Source organism: Hermetia illucens, chromosome 4 (genome assembly GCF_905115235.1).
Source record: "Hermetia illucens chromosome 4, iHerIll2.2.curated.20191125, whole genome shotgun sequence".
Classification (NCBI taxonomy): domain Eukaryota; kingdom Metazoa; phylum Arthropoda; class Insecta; order Diptera; family Stratiomyidae; genus Hermetia; species Hermetia illucens.
Genome location: NC_051852.1, coordinates 107074335 through 107094101, shown reverse-complemented (window position 1 = coordinate 107094101; position 19767 = coordinate 107074335). Strand labels below are relative to the sequence as shown.

Sequence of the window (19767 nt, the reverse complement as noted above, 5' to 3'; positions counted from 1 at the left end):
TTCGGGTAGGATAGTCCACACGTGGAAAGGGATCGGGTGAAAATTGCGTTGGACTTTTTCAATGCAAAGGAATCACAATTGATGGAACAATACTCAATAAAGTAACGTACGATAGAGTTGAAAAGTGTGAGACCGAGTCAAAATTAGAGAAGGTATTCAATATGAAGCGATACACGTCGGAAGCGCGATTGCTGACATCGACGCAGTGGCTTTCGAAGCTGGGAGTTTACCGTCGAAAGTTACGCCAAGATCTAGCATGAAGTTCCAAAATGATAAAGGGCAGCTGCCAAGAGAGTAGGATTTAAAAGAGTAGCATATCGATCACTTGGAAACACCAGCGAACAGCGTGTTACTTCGTCTGAAGGGACCCGCAGTCTATAGGAGGAGTTACAGATGAAAAAATCTTAAGGACAGCGGCATATAAGAAGCAAGGGGCCGTGAAGAGAGAGGGAAGGTTGTTGACGAAAAATAGAACCCAAAGAACGCCGAAGAAGAGTGCCGCGGAAAGTTGCTAGTTTTTCGATTGGGGCCTCAGCATTCACAAAGGGGGAGTTCGTAAATCCGAGCAATGGATAAAGGAAAGGTGAGCGACAAGAAGCGGCTAATGGGGAAAAAGAAGATTCGTCTGGAAATAATTATCATTTCTAAAAAAGGAGATATGTTTTACGCTAATATCCCTCGGAAAGTGAAATCGGATCCGGAATTGGCAGATTTGGACGGTAGTGTGAGTCGTATCAGGCATACGTAGAAAGGGGATCTGATGTTGGAGCTAAATAAATTCAGCGAGAAGTCAGCGGATTATTTTCGCGGCCAGGTGGAAAATGTGCTAGGTGAGTTAGCAAGAGCAAGGGGTAGTAATCGAGTGCAAGGACCTAGACGAGGTTACATCAATTTTACAAACAATTTAATCTTAGCAGAATAGAAGAGGTTGCTATTATTAGCGTGCCAGTGGCATCAGCGGTTAAACTGATTACCGTGGCCATGGTCTGGCTGGACTGGGAACTAGGGTAGCTCAGTGATGAATGTCAGCTATTCAAATTCTGTTTGAAACCTTCGCGGATCTGGACTTACTAGCCAATGTTGGAAGCGTGCCCACCTTCCGGGGTTAGGCAAGATTCCGAAGAGAATCCTGAAATTGGTTGCTAATCAGGTTCATAAGCACATATGAATCGTACATGGTGGAAGGAGCATATCCCGTGCAATGGAAGAGGCAGAGGTCGCTTCTGCTCCGTAGCCCCAAAAATCACATGGTACATAATTTTCATATTGCCCTATCTGCCTCTTAGACACTATGGAAATGAAAAAGTTGGGGAGCGTGCTATGTAACAGATTGCTTCCGTTCGCCGAGCTAGTGTGATCTATAGGGGTGACAGTATGGGTCCGGGGAGCCCTTTTTACGGTAGATGAAATAGCAACAGTCGTGAATCCGACTGAGAAGGTGTCTGCTGTTGATAAGTGCTTTAAGATGTTAGGAATACCTTTGACTTGTCAGGAATGCCTTTGACTCGGCTGGATTAAGGGAACGTTGGCTAAATTGGGTGTTTCTGGTTTCTTAGCTCAGATAACTGAAAGCTGCCTCTTAGAAAGATTTTTTTGGTACGAGATGGATGACTGGCGGAAAGAATATGTTATAATAGGAGTAGTCTCCTAAGGCTCCGTATTGGGGTCCCTGTTGTAGCACATAATATATGACGGAGTGCTTGGCCTCCGCGTGCCAAAGGAAGCAATGTTAATTGGTTTGCAGACGAGCTAGCGGTGATGGTAGTTGCGAAGTACTGCAGGGACGTGGAACTGTATGGAAGTGAAACCATTCGTGCCATCAATGGATGGTTACAAATGGTTATACTGAATTTGGCGGACGAAAATATGGAGGGTCAAAATCTAGTCACCAGCTGCTTATCTCAAGGGTGGTAGACTCCATTCGGCTATACGCGGCTTCTGCTTGTCAACATTGCTTTGATGGTGGATGTGACTGGGGGCTTCCGAAAAGTCATTGCACCCCACACTAGACTTAAATCCTCCTATTCCATTAAAAGCCAAATCTGTTCTAAACAGTTGATCCGACCTCAAATCACCTTTGTTTCACCTTCTGAACTGACACCTCTTCTTATCAAATATAGAGATTGCGCCTTATAGGAAGACAAATCCTTCTATATAGTGCCGGCATATTTAAAAACGACGATGATAGAACGAATAATATATAGCCGCTTTGCAGCTTTCGAAGAGCATCTACGGTAGCTCCAAGACACCACGCGTAGATGTCGTTCAGGTGCTATAGGCGCTGCAACTCCTGGAAAGATATTTGCTAAACCCTAATCCTTTAGGTGGAAAGTGTCCGAAATCAACGAGGAAAATCTTCTCTAGTCGAGCCAATAGAAATCTAAGAGAGTGATACCCTCTTTTCGCCTCTCCCATGCCCAATACGTTTCTCCATCCAAACAAAGCGGCTCACGACATTTATAGCTCGCCTCCTTTCCAAACCCCTTTCAAAAATCATCCTTATCCTCTCCTCTCTACTCAACCCTATTTGAGAATATATAGACAATAGCGATTGGAGGGTTTTGTTAACCTTCCTCTAGGTTTCTTTATTAACAATCAGCATCAATGGAATGTTGTTAAGTTCCTTAGTTTTAACCTTATATTAAGGTAGCGGCTAAGGCTATTGTTAGGTTAAGTACCTTTTAAATTGTGATGTCCATATTTATTACTAGAAAATGTTCTTTAAAAATATGTTGTATTTCCATTGAAAGACTTCCCGCTACCCTAACTAGAACTGAAGCCGATTTTTTTCTCTGATCCTGGCTATCTGATTGAATGCCGCGATCTCACGGGGATGGTCTTTGAAAGACACTGACTGAACTGAATTATAATACATGGTTTCTATCTATGTTCGTATTTCTTCAGAGTTAGGAAATAGTTGGATTCGAGACCCCGAAACTCTTTTGTGAAATAAGCCCCAGAAGCCTTCCTGTAAGAAAAGCTTGATTGGGGAACGACTTCATAATGTAGAGAGTAAACATTTCTCCTCATCGAAGTGCTATAAAAAAATCATAAAAACATTTACCACTTTTTCTTTCATACACAAACACTCGAGACAAATTTTAAAATCGCAAAACATAAAAGCAAATAGCCCACGCATAAGCACTTACCTTTGCTGTGAAGTTCGGTGGCCATGACATTGAAATGTCGGTGGTCATTTTGGAGCCGGGCGGTGTATGACACGCACTTGGTGCCATTTGATAACCAATGCAGTAAGACGACAGTTCACTGGAATAAATAAAAGAGAAAACAAATTAAACATTTACCCCAGGCCGTATCTTGAGGAAAATCATCGAATCACGCCAAAATGAAACTGAAAGCTTTTAACCTTTTCATCTGCTCCGCCAAACTCTCTCGTTAGCTTAGGAAACTCCATATACGCAATTCGCCTGAGTATGCCATTATTTTTTATCGACTTCTTGTATTCATTAGAAACAAGATAGACAGATGGATAGATTATTATATTAATTATTGCGAGGCTGTCGTCGCCGTGCTAACGCGCGAAACTTTCTCTTAATTCGATTTGGACCGTGACCATTTCTGGCGGTGGCCGCTGATTATCATCGAGTGGAAATCAATTTCAGCGAAATAAGTCTTGTTCGAGATGTTCGCAATGAAAGCGAGAAAATGTTTTTCATTGTAAACAAGCAACGAGGAAAAACGCAATAATGGTGTAAGAGACGCGATGAAACTGAGGAATATCAAAAACTAATTTTTCATATCTGACCCCGGCGTCTATTCGTTGCCTATTTTGTTTCTAATAACAACATGGAAATTGGAAAGATATGCAGATTAATTGGGAAGCTGGGGCCCCAACTAGTACCGCTAGGAATCACTTTCATTTCTAATTAGTAGGGTCTGATGGAGCTACTAATTTGGAAGAATTAAGGGTCTGTAATTCCAAGATTATGGCGTAGCAAGTGCTATTGGACAGACTTTCTTTCATGGAATGATAAGTGGATGATTGATGTAATATTAATTCTCGTATGAAGTACAATTCTAGCAGGGTTAGGAATATTTATCAGTCAATGCCTTCAGAATTGTCATTTCTTCATGTCAGAAAAAGTCTCACATTGGGCGCTACTTGGTTAAAGAGACTAACCACTTTGCTACTTATTCTCTCCAGCTCATTTTTGGTAAACAAGTTTGAAGCGAGAAATAGCACAATCTTGCACTTTTTATTAGGAGTATCATTTGCTACTCCATACGTATTTTAGAGACACTCAACCTTTGTGCTGGAAAATTTATTATCTCCTGCTATTCTTGTCGAATCACCAAAAATGGTCTCAAGGCTATTTGAAAAATTAGGTAGGGTAATATTGACTCGTAGACTAAGCAGGGTATATATCACTCTCTGCCAGTAGTAGCCACTATCATTCCAGGCAGAAAATAGTCTGTTGAGGTAGTGACCTCCGTTTGAGGTTTTTCAAGGGCAACTAACCATCTCTCCAAGGCTTCGCCTGCATTTTTCTACTTGCTTGAGCAGTGCCGGAAAACTTTTACGAAACCCGAGCAACGTATAAGTTACTTTGATAATTGAGTCCTCTTATTTGATTCAGGCCTTTCAAGTCATCGGCTAGTCTTTGTTTCGTCTTTTAGAATTCTTCTGTTGTTAGCATGCCCTGTTCAATTGAGCTTCCGAATTTTGGTGTAGGTTTTGGCAGGCGTGTCGTCAAGTAAAAGGGAAGATTGGTTGGGCATCGGCCATTCTCCCCAACTGGGCCTAAAATTTGTGTTAGGTTTCCCCCCTCGAACGCCGTATAGGGCGATACGCCTATATAAAGTCTACGAGTATTTGATATTCATCAACTTTGATTTTCCCCGTTGAATTCCTCTCTGGTATTTGTCCTCTCATAATTTTCACAATAGAGTTTATGGCTTTGTTGTTTCGGATTACTTTTACGGCTTCCTTGGTTTCTGCTACTTTGAAGTGACTGGTTTGTACAGTCGTGTTAAGTAACTCTCAGAAGAATTGGGTTCAGTCGGCTGTGCGTGTTGGCCGTTGGCTTGTGCGGGGAGTAGACTTATATAGCTGATGAGATTTTTAGGGGCAATATTGAGTTGGCTTCGTGGAAAGGTTCTAGTACCAGTTGGAGTGGCATATGCTGAGTGCTATGTAGTCAAGGGCGAGCTTGATTTTAAATATGCCGAATCCGAATATGCAAGGGCTGTTCAAAAAGAGATGGTAAAAAAGCCGTACAAAAGAAAGTATTTAATTTTCTAAATCAACATGCTCTTTTTCAAAGCAACCCTTCTCAGCTGCTATAGACTTTGGCTATCGCTTCTGTCACCATTGAAATAAGCTCCGTATATTGCGCCTCCAGTACTTTTCCCACCGCCTTATTTGTGTTGAATTTTTGCCCTTTAAGAGAGAGAGTGGGGTACGGTTTTGATGCCATGTCTATCCAAAGACTCGACTACAGTAAGAGAGATGTAGAGGTCTGCATAAGTCATCATCCACTTTGACTCCTCGACTCAACATGATGGTGTGTAGGTACACCTTACTCAACCTAATTTTCCTCCCTTCATCACTTTTTGAAGAGCCTTCGTACTTCGACTGAACACGATGGTATGTAGATTGCACCTTACCCAAACAAATTTCCCCCCCTTCTACCATCATCACTTCTTGAATAGCCTTCGTGCTGGTCATCTTCAATTTCAAATAAGACTTTACCATTGTGGCTGGGAAAACCAGCGTAGACTTTTTCCTCGGAATTTTTATAGCGGCTTCGAGGACCTGGCGGATTAGTAGTCTCCGGCTCAGAAACCACTATCGCCAAATTTGGGTGTAGAAAGTACTGTCTATAAAATACCTAAGTTAAGACGGTTGACGTCGGGGGCTCGCACTGAAATTAACATGGCGTCCAGAAACCGAAAAAAAACCAACCCACTGGAGTCCTTCTCATGCGTACGTACTAACGAACTATCCATATTCGATAGAGGTCGGTGCGGCCGATAAACGGGTCCAAACGGATGAAATCAAATACCAGGCGGTTGATAGTAAATACAACAACGTTTACCTCAAAAGCTGACAGAAGGCACAGCTTAACAAATCTAAGGAGAAAACCTTGATAAAAACTAGGAATCAGCAGCTACTCAACAACGTATGCTCGTCGAAGCCCTTGAGCGAGATGACCAGGCAATGGTTACAGGTAGCGCAGGAGAGTGATAATTCCAGTAGTGGCAAATTGTTGTCGGAAGTGTGAAGCAGTATGGATGTCAAACTGTCAGAGATGGTCATCGGATACATTGATACGGACAAGCTCGTCTAATGTTTGTATCTCCAAACTCTTAAGTAAAGAAGAGCGCTCGAGGTGTGTCTTGGCTACCCTACTGATTTTCCTCAAGGAGGAAGACGTTAACAATGCCTTAATACCGGAGCCATGGATTTTATTAGGTATTACAATTAAAGGACTACAGAACAAACAATATTTTACAGCCGAAAATATGTTGATCTGTCCACAAACTGTATACTGACCCAGGTGCCATCGATTTGACTATGGTTCAAACTGGAATCGGTGAAAGTAGAGAGCTTATATGTTTCTTCAGCATGCATGGCTCACAATCGATCGAGACCGTCGAAGGAGCTGGTTGATACGCTGGAAAGCCAAAGCAAGGCGCACACTATGGTGCAGCTTGGGAATAAACAAAAGAAGGTGAGTCTATTTTGATTTTGGTATAGTATATACCGGAATGTAACAGGGTTACTACGCTAAATATTTGTTTTCCAAGGATTTGTGAAGGCTGGCTGGCTTCATATCAGGAGTTTGTGGTTTGTGGTCGATATTCTTAAACCATTCTAGTGCTTCTGCTGGTAGCATTAATCCCATATACGAACTGTAGTCAAAGGTTAATACTTCAAAAAGGTGAAGGAAGTCGGTTTTTAATTCTCATGTCCAGTGAAACACTGTAAACCATGCTGGAATGAAGATCTGTTGTGTTGTAGTTGTTGATTTTTGTTTGTTCCCAGGGACCAGGCAGGCGAACACGTCCAAAAGGGGAACATGGTACCACTTGCGAAGTGCACCAACAGGGCCAATGGCAAGCACTTAGCCTATGCTGCCAGAACAACTACCGTTCTTGGCCAACAAAAAAGGCCAAACACATATTTATTTAAGTTCGATTCTTCATTATGAAAGCCGAAACACTTTAGTGTCGGAGCCTAGCCGAACAGGTTGGATACGTGTTGCAATCTTTACAAGTGTTAGTCATTAATGTTAGGGTTTTAAATGTTTAGTCATTATTTGATTTAGTAATAATTAATTAAAATGTAACATGAAAAAATCGGATCCTTTGTAGATTTCAGAGTATACGGGTGTCGAGATCTGGAACACCCGGAAGTAGAGGTCGCTTGGTGGTCCATAAATAGTTGGCATGGTGTGGAACTGGTAATTCTTCGCGACTCCACTAAACACAGCTAACTGTTGGAGGAGTAAGCATAGGTCGATGCAGAGAAAGGAAAAGAGGTCAAGATAGGAAATGCTGTGCCGCAAAACAGTGAAAAGACCTCATATATGTTATAGTCTGACTCTAGCCTCCTTAAAGAAATATAAAAGGTAATCAATTATGCAGTGATCTCTGCCCAAAAAGATTTGTTTAAGATTAAGAAACTTATTGCGCCAGAATGCTGGGAGCCCTGAGTCCGCACCCACTTGGGAAGCAACTTATTTCCTCTTTTGTAGTCCACGGACTCCTCTTTTTTGGGTTAAACACTCAAGTTTTCAAAAAAAAAAAGAAAAAGTTGACTGACGGTTTCGGGACCGTGTACTACAAAAGAGAGGGTTGAGAGTTCCCACCTTTCCACTAAATTTCGTATCACTAGTAGTAAACCTGTCTGAGAAAAAGAGTGGTGGACAGACAGATAGTAAACCGATTTTAATTAGGTTTTGTTTTACACGATGTTTTGATGTTATTATTACAAAGGGACTATCTGCTGGGAAGAGCAAGGTCTAGCCGCTTCGTGTAAATCGAAAACCCGTGGAGTTACGGCACACCAAAAAGGGCGTTTATGAGTAAGGTAATGGTCGCCGTGTTTTGCGTGGAGGGTTGGAGAGCGGACCGCTCTTTTCCTCTGCGTCTCTTACTACGCATAATCTCCGTCCCCTTGTAGGTACCCTCCCATCCCCACCTACATATTCTCCCCACCCTCCTGTATCTGGAGGTTGTTTTGAAAATTCGAACTTTACAATGATGATACTAAAAAATTCAGTTTTGAGACGCGCTCCGTGACTTTTTATTTCATTTTATTATAATTTAAACAAATAGTACAATAAACGGTGGATCTCCAATCCAATTTTCATCAAGCCATTACAAAGCATCTAACAATGTTCTTCGGTTTTGTAGAGATGCCATATTAAGGAAAACTAAGCGAGTAGGATAAGTTGAGCAGGGAAACTTCTTTTAGAAGAAGAGAGAATGAGTCAACTTCTCTTAGATGGAATCTACTGTATGGCAGTCATAATTGTGGTAGGGAGATCATATCACGGAATCATACTCAAGAATATTGTGGACAAAAGAATTAACACGGATGACGAAGGAATGGATTTCAATAAACTGGTGGGAAGAACGAAGGACAAAGCCGGACATTCTGGAAGCTCGACTAAGGATGTCAACATAATGAAGGTTGAAACGAAGCTTGCTATCAAACGCCACCCTAAGATCTTTGTGAGACACAATTGCTGTTAAAGGTTGACAGAAAATAGGCACAGGCCAAGAATGGAGTCTTGGGAGAACCCGAAAAAAGGAAGGAAAGAAGTCTAGACTTAGGTACGGTCGCAACCAGGAGAGAAAAATTGACGGAAAGGCTTACGATCGGAGTTTATTAAGAAGTATAGAATGGTTAATGAAATCAAATGCTTTCGAGATTTTGTGAAAAAGTTAGCATACACAGGGTTGCGATTTACTCCTAGATGTGGTATAGTGCGAACTCCTTGACGGGCAAGGCAGAAAGAATAATGTCACCGATAACAAGAAGAAATACTGTCGGTGACAAGATGCAACCCTGACGGACTCTGCTTTTGGCCTCAAAGTCATACGTGATTTTACCTCGGTGCAGCAACATACATTTTGCACTATCATATTAGTTTCTCCGGAATGCCCTCCAGTGTAGAGCACTCCAAGTACAGTCCCGGTTCACGCAAGTTTTCTCGAAATCGATGAAGACAACGAAGCATTCAACCCCTTCCGTTCGTCGATCTGCTTCCATGATTTCGCAGTCAGCCAGATCTCATGACGCCCATACGGGATGTCTCCGACGACTTGTGCAGCATACGAGCAAAGAGCATTTTTGATGGCAGCCCAATACTGATCGATATTCTCAGGCGGGTTACTCAATAAAAATGCCGCCTGAGCAGCAATATAGCTCTTTCAACTACCAACTCCTATATTGCTGATCGCGAAGTGGTTGATCTGATTGTTCGGACGGCGTCGGTGAGTTGAAACCTCCGTGACCTTATAACAGGCTTGCATTATTATCGTTACAGTCGCCAAGCCTGTGTTCCCCCTGTCCCAGCAATATGTTGTGAGATTGCATCTTGGATCACGATTACAATGTCACCTTCAGGAAACCTCCCCTGAACTGCGTGTAATTTCAGGTAGGAAGCATCCTTATCCACTATATCGAAAGTCTGCGTTGGTGCATAGAATTGGAGAATTGTGATGGTCCTTAACCCGGACCGGAATCTTGCAGTTAGAAGACCGTTAGAATTCAGTTACTAAGACAGAGCACGCCTAACGGCAGCCCTCAGAAACAATCCAAAACTGGATTCGCGTCTGGTACCACTTGGCTTTCCAGAGTACAAAAGCACATTACCATAAATGTTATAAGAGGCAAAGGAGTACTCTTCAGAGTCCCGTCATCTTATTTTGCTTATATCCAGAATATGCAGGTCGTTCGAGTTGGAGGAGGCGAGCATTCTGAGGACCGTTGTCGAGGAGCGTGCACACATTCCAGAGACCGACCATAAATCGTTTTAGATAGCCCAAAGTCGTCGGGGTGAGGTTAATTTCTATCCGAGGCGTTGTTCCGGTAGCAATAAAGTTTGAAAATTTGCAGATTAGTAGCCCACAAATGTCTATCCCTTTTAGTGGCCCACAACCAGACAAGACATTGAGTGTATTGTTAAGCCTAAATTGGGCGACCTTAAATTTAAAAAGTCCCGACCTTCGCACTATCTGAACGGCGGAATGACAACCGCAACCAAATAAATTATTTTTATCCAGAGGAACTCGAGGAAGGAATGAAGCAAGGAAGAAGCCTTTCAGTTAATGATCAAAGGCGAAGCCTGCCTGGTTGTATGATAAATTTTCCAACCTACTTCGATTGCAGAAAGAAAAGTATTCAAGCTATGAAATCCACAGCATAGAAATTGAATTTGGTCACCTTGCGACGCAGAGAGATCAACTCGGAATTCAACTTCAAGAGACCGATAGTGCGCATGGACTTTAAGATAAACCGAGTCACTAAGAAACAAAAGGAAACGAAGGATTTCTTCAGAAGCGGGGAGTGACCGCCGACTGCTTTGGTGAAAGGACGTGACGAAGTCTCTGGGGTAGTAAAACACATAGTCAACTTAAGGCAGGAAATGCTTGTATCAATTCATGCCATCTTATTTTCAAAACGGTCAAGAATGTCGCGTTTTACTGGCCAGAATGTCAAGCACTGGGCGGATCATAGAAGAGGAAGCAAAATATGTAGAGCACTAAACCTGCGATTGCAGCCCTTATAGGATGGGTACAGGAGTTGAAAGATATCGCATTGGAGTTGATGAACTTTTGGTTGACTATGTCCACAGCGATTTGCTAAACATTCTATCCGACCTAAGCTGGCCTTATGTACATTGAGGAGCCCGTGTCTAATAGGTCTCGATAGTAATGAATGGACACTTCAATGAATGGCAACTATTACAAAGTAACATTCATCACTAGTTGCAATGTTGGCTTCATCACAATGAATGTTGTAAAAGACTTTTTGCATTGTATTCTAAACAAGTCTCTTTCTGAGAACTGCTTACAATACTCCGCCGAGGCCCTCCTATGAAATAATCGTGTGAATAATGCTAAATTTACAAATTACTCTGTAGCAAATCAATTGTTCGTAGACGGCATACCCACGTTCAGCTCTAAATCAACATACCCAAGAGTTTATGACTTTCATTATGGCTACCTGCAGAGTGCATAGGAGCGCAATAAAGACGCCTATTCCCAAACAATTGCTCATAAACGACCCGGGGAAAACAATGTGCTGCAATTAAATCACGCCATAAAGCCAATTGAAATTCCCTCTGGTTGTCACGAATCAATAAAATTATTTTTCGGATTCTTTGGTGTGCTGGGCAAATTGAATTTTCCGTGGTACTTGGGAGGGAATGGAAGGGTCATCAACGGTAATGTAAAAGCTCTCGTAATGCTTCCATAATTTAACTTAACTCAATTGCTCACGAACTGTAATTTAAAAGAATACTTACTGCAGAAATGATATGTTCTTTAGATTCTTTCGTATCTATAAATGTTAGTCACGAAAAGATAGAAGCGGGAACGTCAAAGAAGTAATGATGGATCTGGTGTGTGCCTCGGGACTGGCTATGGGTTGAAATTATGATTGAAACAATCCAAAAAACATTTGAATTCATTTCAGAGTAACGGCCCGACTTGAGTATACTTAGAAATATCACTTCCATCCATCAATCATATTCTAAATAATCACTTGAAATTTACGATAAATAGACATTCCTTTATCCCAGCGTCTGGATGGCACGGAAACCATCGTTCAAAACCATGGTTGGAAAAAACTCCAATTGGGCTACTAATCAAGCCCGTTCTTGAAGGAAACAACTAAAAATGGAAGGAGGAAGCGCAAGTAAGAGATAACAGATATTTATATCTTGAAAGAATAGATATTTATATCTTAATTTTTTCTCTAAATACACGGTACCGTTATTTGGTACATAAATAGATTTGAAATCATCCTTCATGAGCACTCTCTAATTAACATACAAATGAGACATTGTTGCAACCTCTAACCGCAGTCCATGAAATATCTAATGTACATATTTATGGATTCGCACTGTGAATGACCGGATAATTACCTCGAATAGTGTAAACAAATCATTAGGGGATTTACAGAAAATAACGCCTGACTATGTATTGCCATTATTTCTAGTCACTTAACAAGCCAATTCGGAATGATTTGCGCTAGACATGTTTCGACTTTCTTAGTGTCCGCCACCCACCTCAACAGCTCATATAGTGCGTTGATCCTCCTGGAAACGACGAAGTGGCATGTCTAACTCCGGCTTATGTCTGTCTAACCCGAGGATAAGTGTAACGTGTTTGACTTGATAGCCTATTTTTGGTTACGGCTGGTGATTATAGAATCTGCGATCAATTAGATTCAACGTGTTTCGTTGGATGTTTTACGGGTAGTCGTTCCATAAATTGGAATTAACTGCCCCCACGAGTTGGAGATAAACAAAATAATAACAAGTTGAGTTAGAAGAAAATTGAGAGAACACCTTGAAGGTGATTGAATTAGTGTTTCTGATCTTTATGAATATTCAGCAATAAAAAATGGACGCCAGTCAGTCATTAAAGAGATTATTTTGAGTTAATCACTGGAGCAGAAGATTGGAGCACTTAAATATAATTTAAGTCGTATTAGATTTCAGCACGTTATAACGCTGGTCATGAGTGACTTCCCAGGGGAAAATTTTCTGGTTCCCTAAAACCTTTTTCCTGAATCTAGCTGAAAGAAACAAGCTCTTCTACGAACCGCTCCATAGCAGCCCCTCTGCCATTTCAAACTACAAGCTTAATGACGAATCTATTATTCGCTCTGACTTTTTCGGTTCAAGCATCTTTATCCACTTATTCACATGTAGTGTCTTGTCTAAAACTGTACCTAACAAGCTGTCATTAATTTAGGTGACAGGAGCTCTAAAAGATACAGTAAATATATCGGTGATGGCTGCATCTACGACACCAATGACAAAGTCATGCATTTCTGATCAAGGGAGGAAAATATTTAGACGAAGCTGTGCATTGTAGTGTGGAGGAGAATTATATTAATTCGTGTCCTTATAGTTTTATATTTAACTTATAATACATAAAGTTGATGATACCAGAGAACGAATACATTAGGGAAAACGAAAATCTGACGAGATGTAACCAAGGAAGCTGCAATCCATTAAATAAAAACAAGTCGGGAAACCGGAAGCTGGACGCTTTAGGTACGAAAAGTTTTGTGTATTTCTTAGTACGTGCTGCATATATTATGTGAGAATATCCACTTTCAGATGATATTGACATTCATAGTCTTGAATTTGCAAAGAAGCGACAACTTTGACGTATTATAACTTTGTTAGTAACAGTGCAATTTCCACCAAACTTGGTGAGATCTATATAATACCCTATACTGTTGCGAAATTTCGTGGTGCTAGTATAAACTTAAGGGGGGTTTTGCACCCAATTACTAAAAATTATAGTAACATACTATTATTGACTTTATTTGTACAGATATCAGTATGGAAGGTATTTCGGAGCCCAGGCACCATATAGTGGCAGCGTCCTGATTTTTTCAGATTTTTCGGCTTGGTAGTTTCTGAGAATGGCCCCCTTAAAGGAATGATCACTTTCAACCCCTCGCACTTCTCGCCTTTCCAACAAATGTCAAAACTAAGACAGGCTTCGAAAAGTACTAACCGAGACCTTTAATTTGATACCTCACATGACTATATTTGATTAAATTCGTCGTAAAAGGATGTAACTCACTGTATGCCTGAGTGTTCACAGTTTCCAGCTTTCTACCAAATTTGGGGTCAATCGCTGTAACCCTCTTCGAAAAAAATGTGTATGAGGGACAGACAGACAGACAGACGGACAGACGGACAGACGGACAGACGGACAGACGGACAGACGGACAGACGGACAGACGGACAGACGGACAGACGGACAGACGGACAGACGGACAGACGGACAGACGGACAGACGGACAGACGGACAGACGGACAGACGGACAGACGGACAGACGGACAGACGGACAGACGTACAGACGGACAGACGGACAGACGGACAGACAGGCAGACAGTAAACCGATTTTAATAAGTGTTTACACAAAACCTTAACTACTTGGAAATTGGAAGCTCGGCATTTCAGGTATGAAAGGATTTGTTCATTTCTTGTGAGAAAATGTTTTGGTGCATGAAGGTTCCAATTATAATGGTTCGCAGTGCATATGCATTATATGTTCGCAGTGCATATGCATTATATGTTCGCAGTGTTAATGCATTCGGTTTTTTAACTCCGGGTGTACGTCAACATTCTGGCGCCTAGGCCGCGAAGGAAACATTTCCGACGGAAAATTCGCGTCGGAATTATTGGTGTTGTCGGTGGAGGGGTGGTGAGTTCGGGAAGACAGAAGGCACGGGGCCGTGGCGACTTTTATATGTATTGCTCGAAGTTTGGCACAGAGTTCAATTCATCAGGAAGAAGTATGCACCAGAATGGCATGAGTTAAAAGAAGATTTTGCAGCGCGATAAATAAAAGCAAAGCTCGCTGCTGATAGGAGCTAATCCAAGGGGTGGATGAAGATCCATGAGAACTCGGTTATAAAATGGTCGCCCGAAAAATCGGGGCTCTGGAGAAATCCAGTTCACTTCACATTATTCCTCGCGCATCCCATTCGAGTTGATATTAACACCGTGTATAGCCGAGGATTGTCTACTTTTCACCATGAAAGAGCTGGCAGCGAATTATAATAATAATAATCGTTGACGCAACAATCGATATTGGATCAGAGCCTTGAAGACAATGTGGTCAGCATTGCGTTCGCCCGAGATCATTACCCTGATTTGACTTAGGTACTCATTCACAGCTGAGTCGACTAGTATCTGACGTCAAATCACGATTCAAATCCCACTGCCACCAGTGAGATTGGAACTACGACCTTCCGTACGACAGCCTTGTGCTCTAATCACGCAGTTATCCCAGCAGAGAATTATGTTCAATGAAAAATGAGAAGAGGCCAGGACCCGATGGTGTTTTGTCTGGACTTACTAGTTGGCACATTCAGCGCTTGCATGGAGGGAGCATTTTTCTATATGTAGTCGGAAAGGTGCCTGCAAGACCTTGCCGAGTAGACCCATAGAAATGATATGTGTTTTTGTTTATCTCTGAGTCTCCTAGACACAGTAAAAAATTCTTTTCATGTGCCGACCTACTTCTATCAATGATTGAAGAGATTATTTGAGGGTTGGATTTGTGCACTTTGAAGCTGGCGTTCCAGAAGAGAATGGAAATTACATCGGGGATTGAATATAGGGTCGAATTTCTACCTACCGTACTTTTTCAGAGTCCATATGGTGCTGGCCGCGGTAGAAATAACCATTGACCTCCGACTACAAGACCACCTACAAGTGCAAGGGAGACGACTCGAGAGAGATGCTTGTTCGTAAAGAAGGTTAATACACGCTATCTAGGCAGATGACGTGGCCGGAAACTTAGGTCAGTGGTTGAACCAAAAACATAGTGAGCTTAATTATTTCCTTTCCCAGCTTTTAAGCGGGCATGGAGGTTTTCGGTCTTACTTATACAAGATTGGCTAAGCGAAATCCTCTATATGCCCGTTCGCTGGGTGGTGCACGACGCCGATTACACCTTTTTCCTTGTATTAGGTACAATGAGAATCGTCCGTATCTCTATACGAACATAGGGTACCCTTTCCAGACAACATTGGGCGGGGTGGAGCTATGTTGCAGTGCTTCTTCTTGCAAAGCAGAGGGACCAGATGACAGGTAAATTTTTTGAACTAATAAATTTCCTCTCCCCCTGTCGGTGAAAGGAATTTACTGACTTGAAGGGGGAAGGGTAAATATAAGTAATGTGTCGAACGGTTGTATGCTGATTCAAAAGATATTTAGTTGGTAGTCCGATGGCTTATCGTTCCTGGAATTCAACATTCAGTGCGTAAGCGGATTCAACCATCCCATCCAAAAAAGTGTTTCCAGTAAAGAGACAAAATATGATAATATACTATTTCGGTAAATATTTGAGGCCTAGACACTATATGGGGGCAATATCTTGATTTTAACAGAGTTTTTGGATCAGTAGTTTTTAGAAATGAGTCCGTGATGTAAGTGTCCATTTCTCAATCGTCCGTTGCCCTACTTTTACAACTAATCTCAAAACTCGAAGCTCCTTTGAAAGGCGCAATTCGAAACTTGTGATTTGGCATATTACTACATTTGGTGAAAAAATTCAAATTATCGTTGTGCATATGGAGGGAACTCCATTAAAATCAACCGAGAATGATGTCATTTATTGTATGCTTAGAGTTTCACAGTCCTAACATTTGCAACATTTCGTATAAATAGGTGTAGTCAAACGGACAGACAGATAGACCGGCGAGCAATGTCGGCAGATCTATCAATATGCACCGTCCTTTTGTTCAGATAAGGAAGTTCTCGACGGAAACGTATGAACGTATGAACGCATTTGAACGTCTGCGGTAGGGTAGTAGGGATGAAAACGCATACTCGTAGATAACAACGGCTGTAGAAAAGAGGACACTCAGAATAAGACAATAATGTGGACGAGGAAGCTTCCAGCCATCCATATCTCTCGACCGCAGTACTTCGGTGTTTCGAAAGAACATCCATTTCAAGAAAAGAAAAGGTGGCCTACAGGTTGGGTTTTTGTCAGCTAACAGAAGCGAGACGAAGCCTGATTGTGAAATTTTAGCGAAGTTAGTATTCGACTCATTTAGCTTTACCTTTATGTGGTGCCTTCCGGTGCAAAAAGCCAGTGGAAGGAAAAGGTTTTGGGAGGTGCTCAGAAGATTACTGAAAGTGTAGGCAACAAATTGAAAAAAAAACCAGCGGAGCGGCTCCGAATATGGACTAATAATCTTTTGCCCTCCTCAGACATAATCCATAAAGAACAGAAAGTTCTGCAATTAGACGGGACTTTCGACAAAGTCTTCAAGTTGGTTAGTGAGACCAGGTTCGAATCATGGTAGTTTTCGCTCAGTTCAAAAGGCAAAAGTACGTTCTTGCCCCCAAAATAAGTCAGAGTACTGTATTTGACTTTTGTACAACATAAGAAGATGTTGGAGAGCATGATATATGCATAATAGAGCTAACATCCACTCTACCGTCGATCTGATAGCAGTGGTCCTGGATGTGGTAAGAGGGACCAGGCCGTGGCTGACTGCTGCGCGGTAATGATGCTAACATACATCTTAGGAATATATTGTATTTGGCTAGCTGTTTAATTAACGCCACTTTGGTTAAACTGGGTGAACCAGGTTACTTAGCTTAGCACTCCTGTTTCGTACTAGGGGAAGAACCGAAATGATTTATTGGGGCAGTGGTTTTCCTTGTAGTATCATACTGGATTCCTGTTGTGGAACATTAAGTATGGTGGAGTAGGTATTCCTGCGCTGGGAGAGTGAAAGCTTATTGGTTATGGATACGACTTGGAGGTGGTTGTAGTTGAAAGCACCTCGAGGACGTGAAACAGAAATGAAACCCAAACTGGGCATGGTGGACAAAAAAGACGGAGACGGTCCTTGTTACTGTTCTGATTCTGGCGACTTTGATATTTTCCTCAAGGTGATCTAAAGAATGATACTGTCTCTGAGTGCCGCACAGTTTTGTGGTTGGCCTATGGTATCGGTTGTTGAAGAAGTCACACGATTGTGTAACACCGGAGATATAGTGCTAATGCTTATTACGAGGATCCCAAAGTTGTTTAGATGTGCTCAAGCTACGTAAAATGCCAGGCTGTCAGTTGGGGACTCGGGATAAAACAAAAAGGGTGCTTATCATTAAGTGTTGTAAGGGGATATCTGCACGTATCGAGCAAATTATAACTACAATTTGCAATATATTTGTGCTAAAGTATTCAGTGCCTCCATTTTCTTGGTAAGGATAATGCATAATATAGGATGTCCGCAAGGCTTGTTTAGCCAAAGGCATGACTTAATTTGGGAGGCTATGTACCGCACGGATTGGCCAAGAGGGTAGCGCGGTTTATATAAGGACTTTTTTAAGAGTATAATGTGCCTTCAGCACAGTGTTTTACGTTCGTTTATGATGAACTTTCTACATACACTAGGCAGAAAAAGTGTGCGTACACTCAGTAGTATGATACTTTTCCTTAGTAAAACAAAAAAATTAAGCTAATTTTTGCGGCGAATTTGTTATCCAAACATTACAAATAGTTCCGTAGTTTTAGTGTATTTAATTCACTAAATTATAAGTCTTACAAAAACCAGGTTATAAAGCCAAAAATTAAAAGAATCGCAATAATTCAGTAGAAAAAGTCTGCGTACAGTAAACAAATATTTAAAAAAAATTATATTTGAGTAAATATGAAAAGCAAATCAGTAGCTTGTAGGATACCCTTTTCTTTTTATGACCTCTTTTAATCTTTTCGGCATAGAAGATACAAGTTTAGATGTTTCTTCAACACTTATTTTATTCCATTCTTCTTGTAATACATTTTTCAGCATATCCTTTGAAGTTATATCGTATTGGCGAATTCTGCGTTCTAATAAATCCCACAGATGTTCTATGGGATTTAAATCTGGCGATTGTGGGGGTGTATGTAACTGTTTGGGAACATTATCTAATAGCCACAGCTTATTAACCTCAGTCGTATGCTTAGGGTCATTGTCATGCATAAAATAAAATTCGTCACCCAGGCGTAAATTTTCAGCACTTTGTTTTAAATTACGTTTTAAAATATTTAGGTAGCCATATTTGTCCATGGTAGACTCTATAAATTGCAGATTTCCTACGCCACCACTTGCCATACACCCCCAAATCATTATTCCGCCACCACCATGCTTTACCGTTGGCATCAAATTTTCTTTATTCAATGCTGTACATGCTTTTCTCCATACTATTTTTCTTCCTTTTATTCCAAAAATGCAGTATTTACTTTCATCTGAGAAAAGCACATTTTCCCAGAATTCATTTGATTGGTTTACGTACTTATTCGCAAATTTTATTCGTTTTCGCCTATTAGTTAATGAAATAAATGGTTTCTTACGTGCAACTCGCCCATGGTAACCAGCTCTCTTGAGTGTTTTCCGTGCAGTATCAGCACAAATTTTTTTGTTGAACTTAAGTTCAATATCTTTCGCGATTTGTGGTGCAGTTATTCGTGGATTCTTTTTCACCGAACCTATAATACTTCGCCTTTCCCTAATCGACAACTTCGATGGGCGACCAGATCGTGGCTTCGATGTTATTATTCCCGTCGATTTAAAGTTGTTAACTACCCTTTGAACAGATGAATGTCGCCTTCCTACTATCCTGGCTATTTCGCGGAAACTTTTTCCTTCTTCCCATAATTTTATTATAACTTTTCTTTCACTTACACAAATCTCTTTTCGCTTCAATTCCATAATAACAATTATAGACACAAAATAACGAAAAAACGTCCTTATTTTTCACACTTCAAACACAGCCATAAACCAATAACTAACAATCAATTTACTCCAAATGGCAAGGATTTATATTTCGGGGGAATCACCTAATTATGTGGCTGTACGCAGACTTTTTCTACTGAACATTTGTGACTTTTCTTATTTCCCTTTTTTTATTTCAGTTTCCTTGAATTCTAATTTCGTAAAAGTGGCCTTATCAAAGCAACAAGACCACAAGCAATATGCAAACAATAAAATGTTTTTAAAAAACTAATTTATTCGTGTGTTTTACTAACGA

General features: G+C 41.1%; 1 protein-coding gene across 4 annotated transcripts in view; it reads right to left on the bottom strand.

The window, feature by feature from the left end:
- The window catches only part of LOC119654575, a 361980-nt gene that overhangs the window by 32897 nt on the left and 309316 nt on the right, over positions 1-19767 (bottom strand). For all 4 annotated transcript variants that reach the window (XM_038060030.1, XM_038060031.1, XM_038060033.1 and 1 more), the window contains one exon: positions 3150-3267. In XM_038060030.1, the coding sequence (XP_037915958.1) occupies positions 3150-3267 (118 nt within the window). The remainder of the gene's footprint in view (positions 1-3149; positions 3268-19767) is intronic.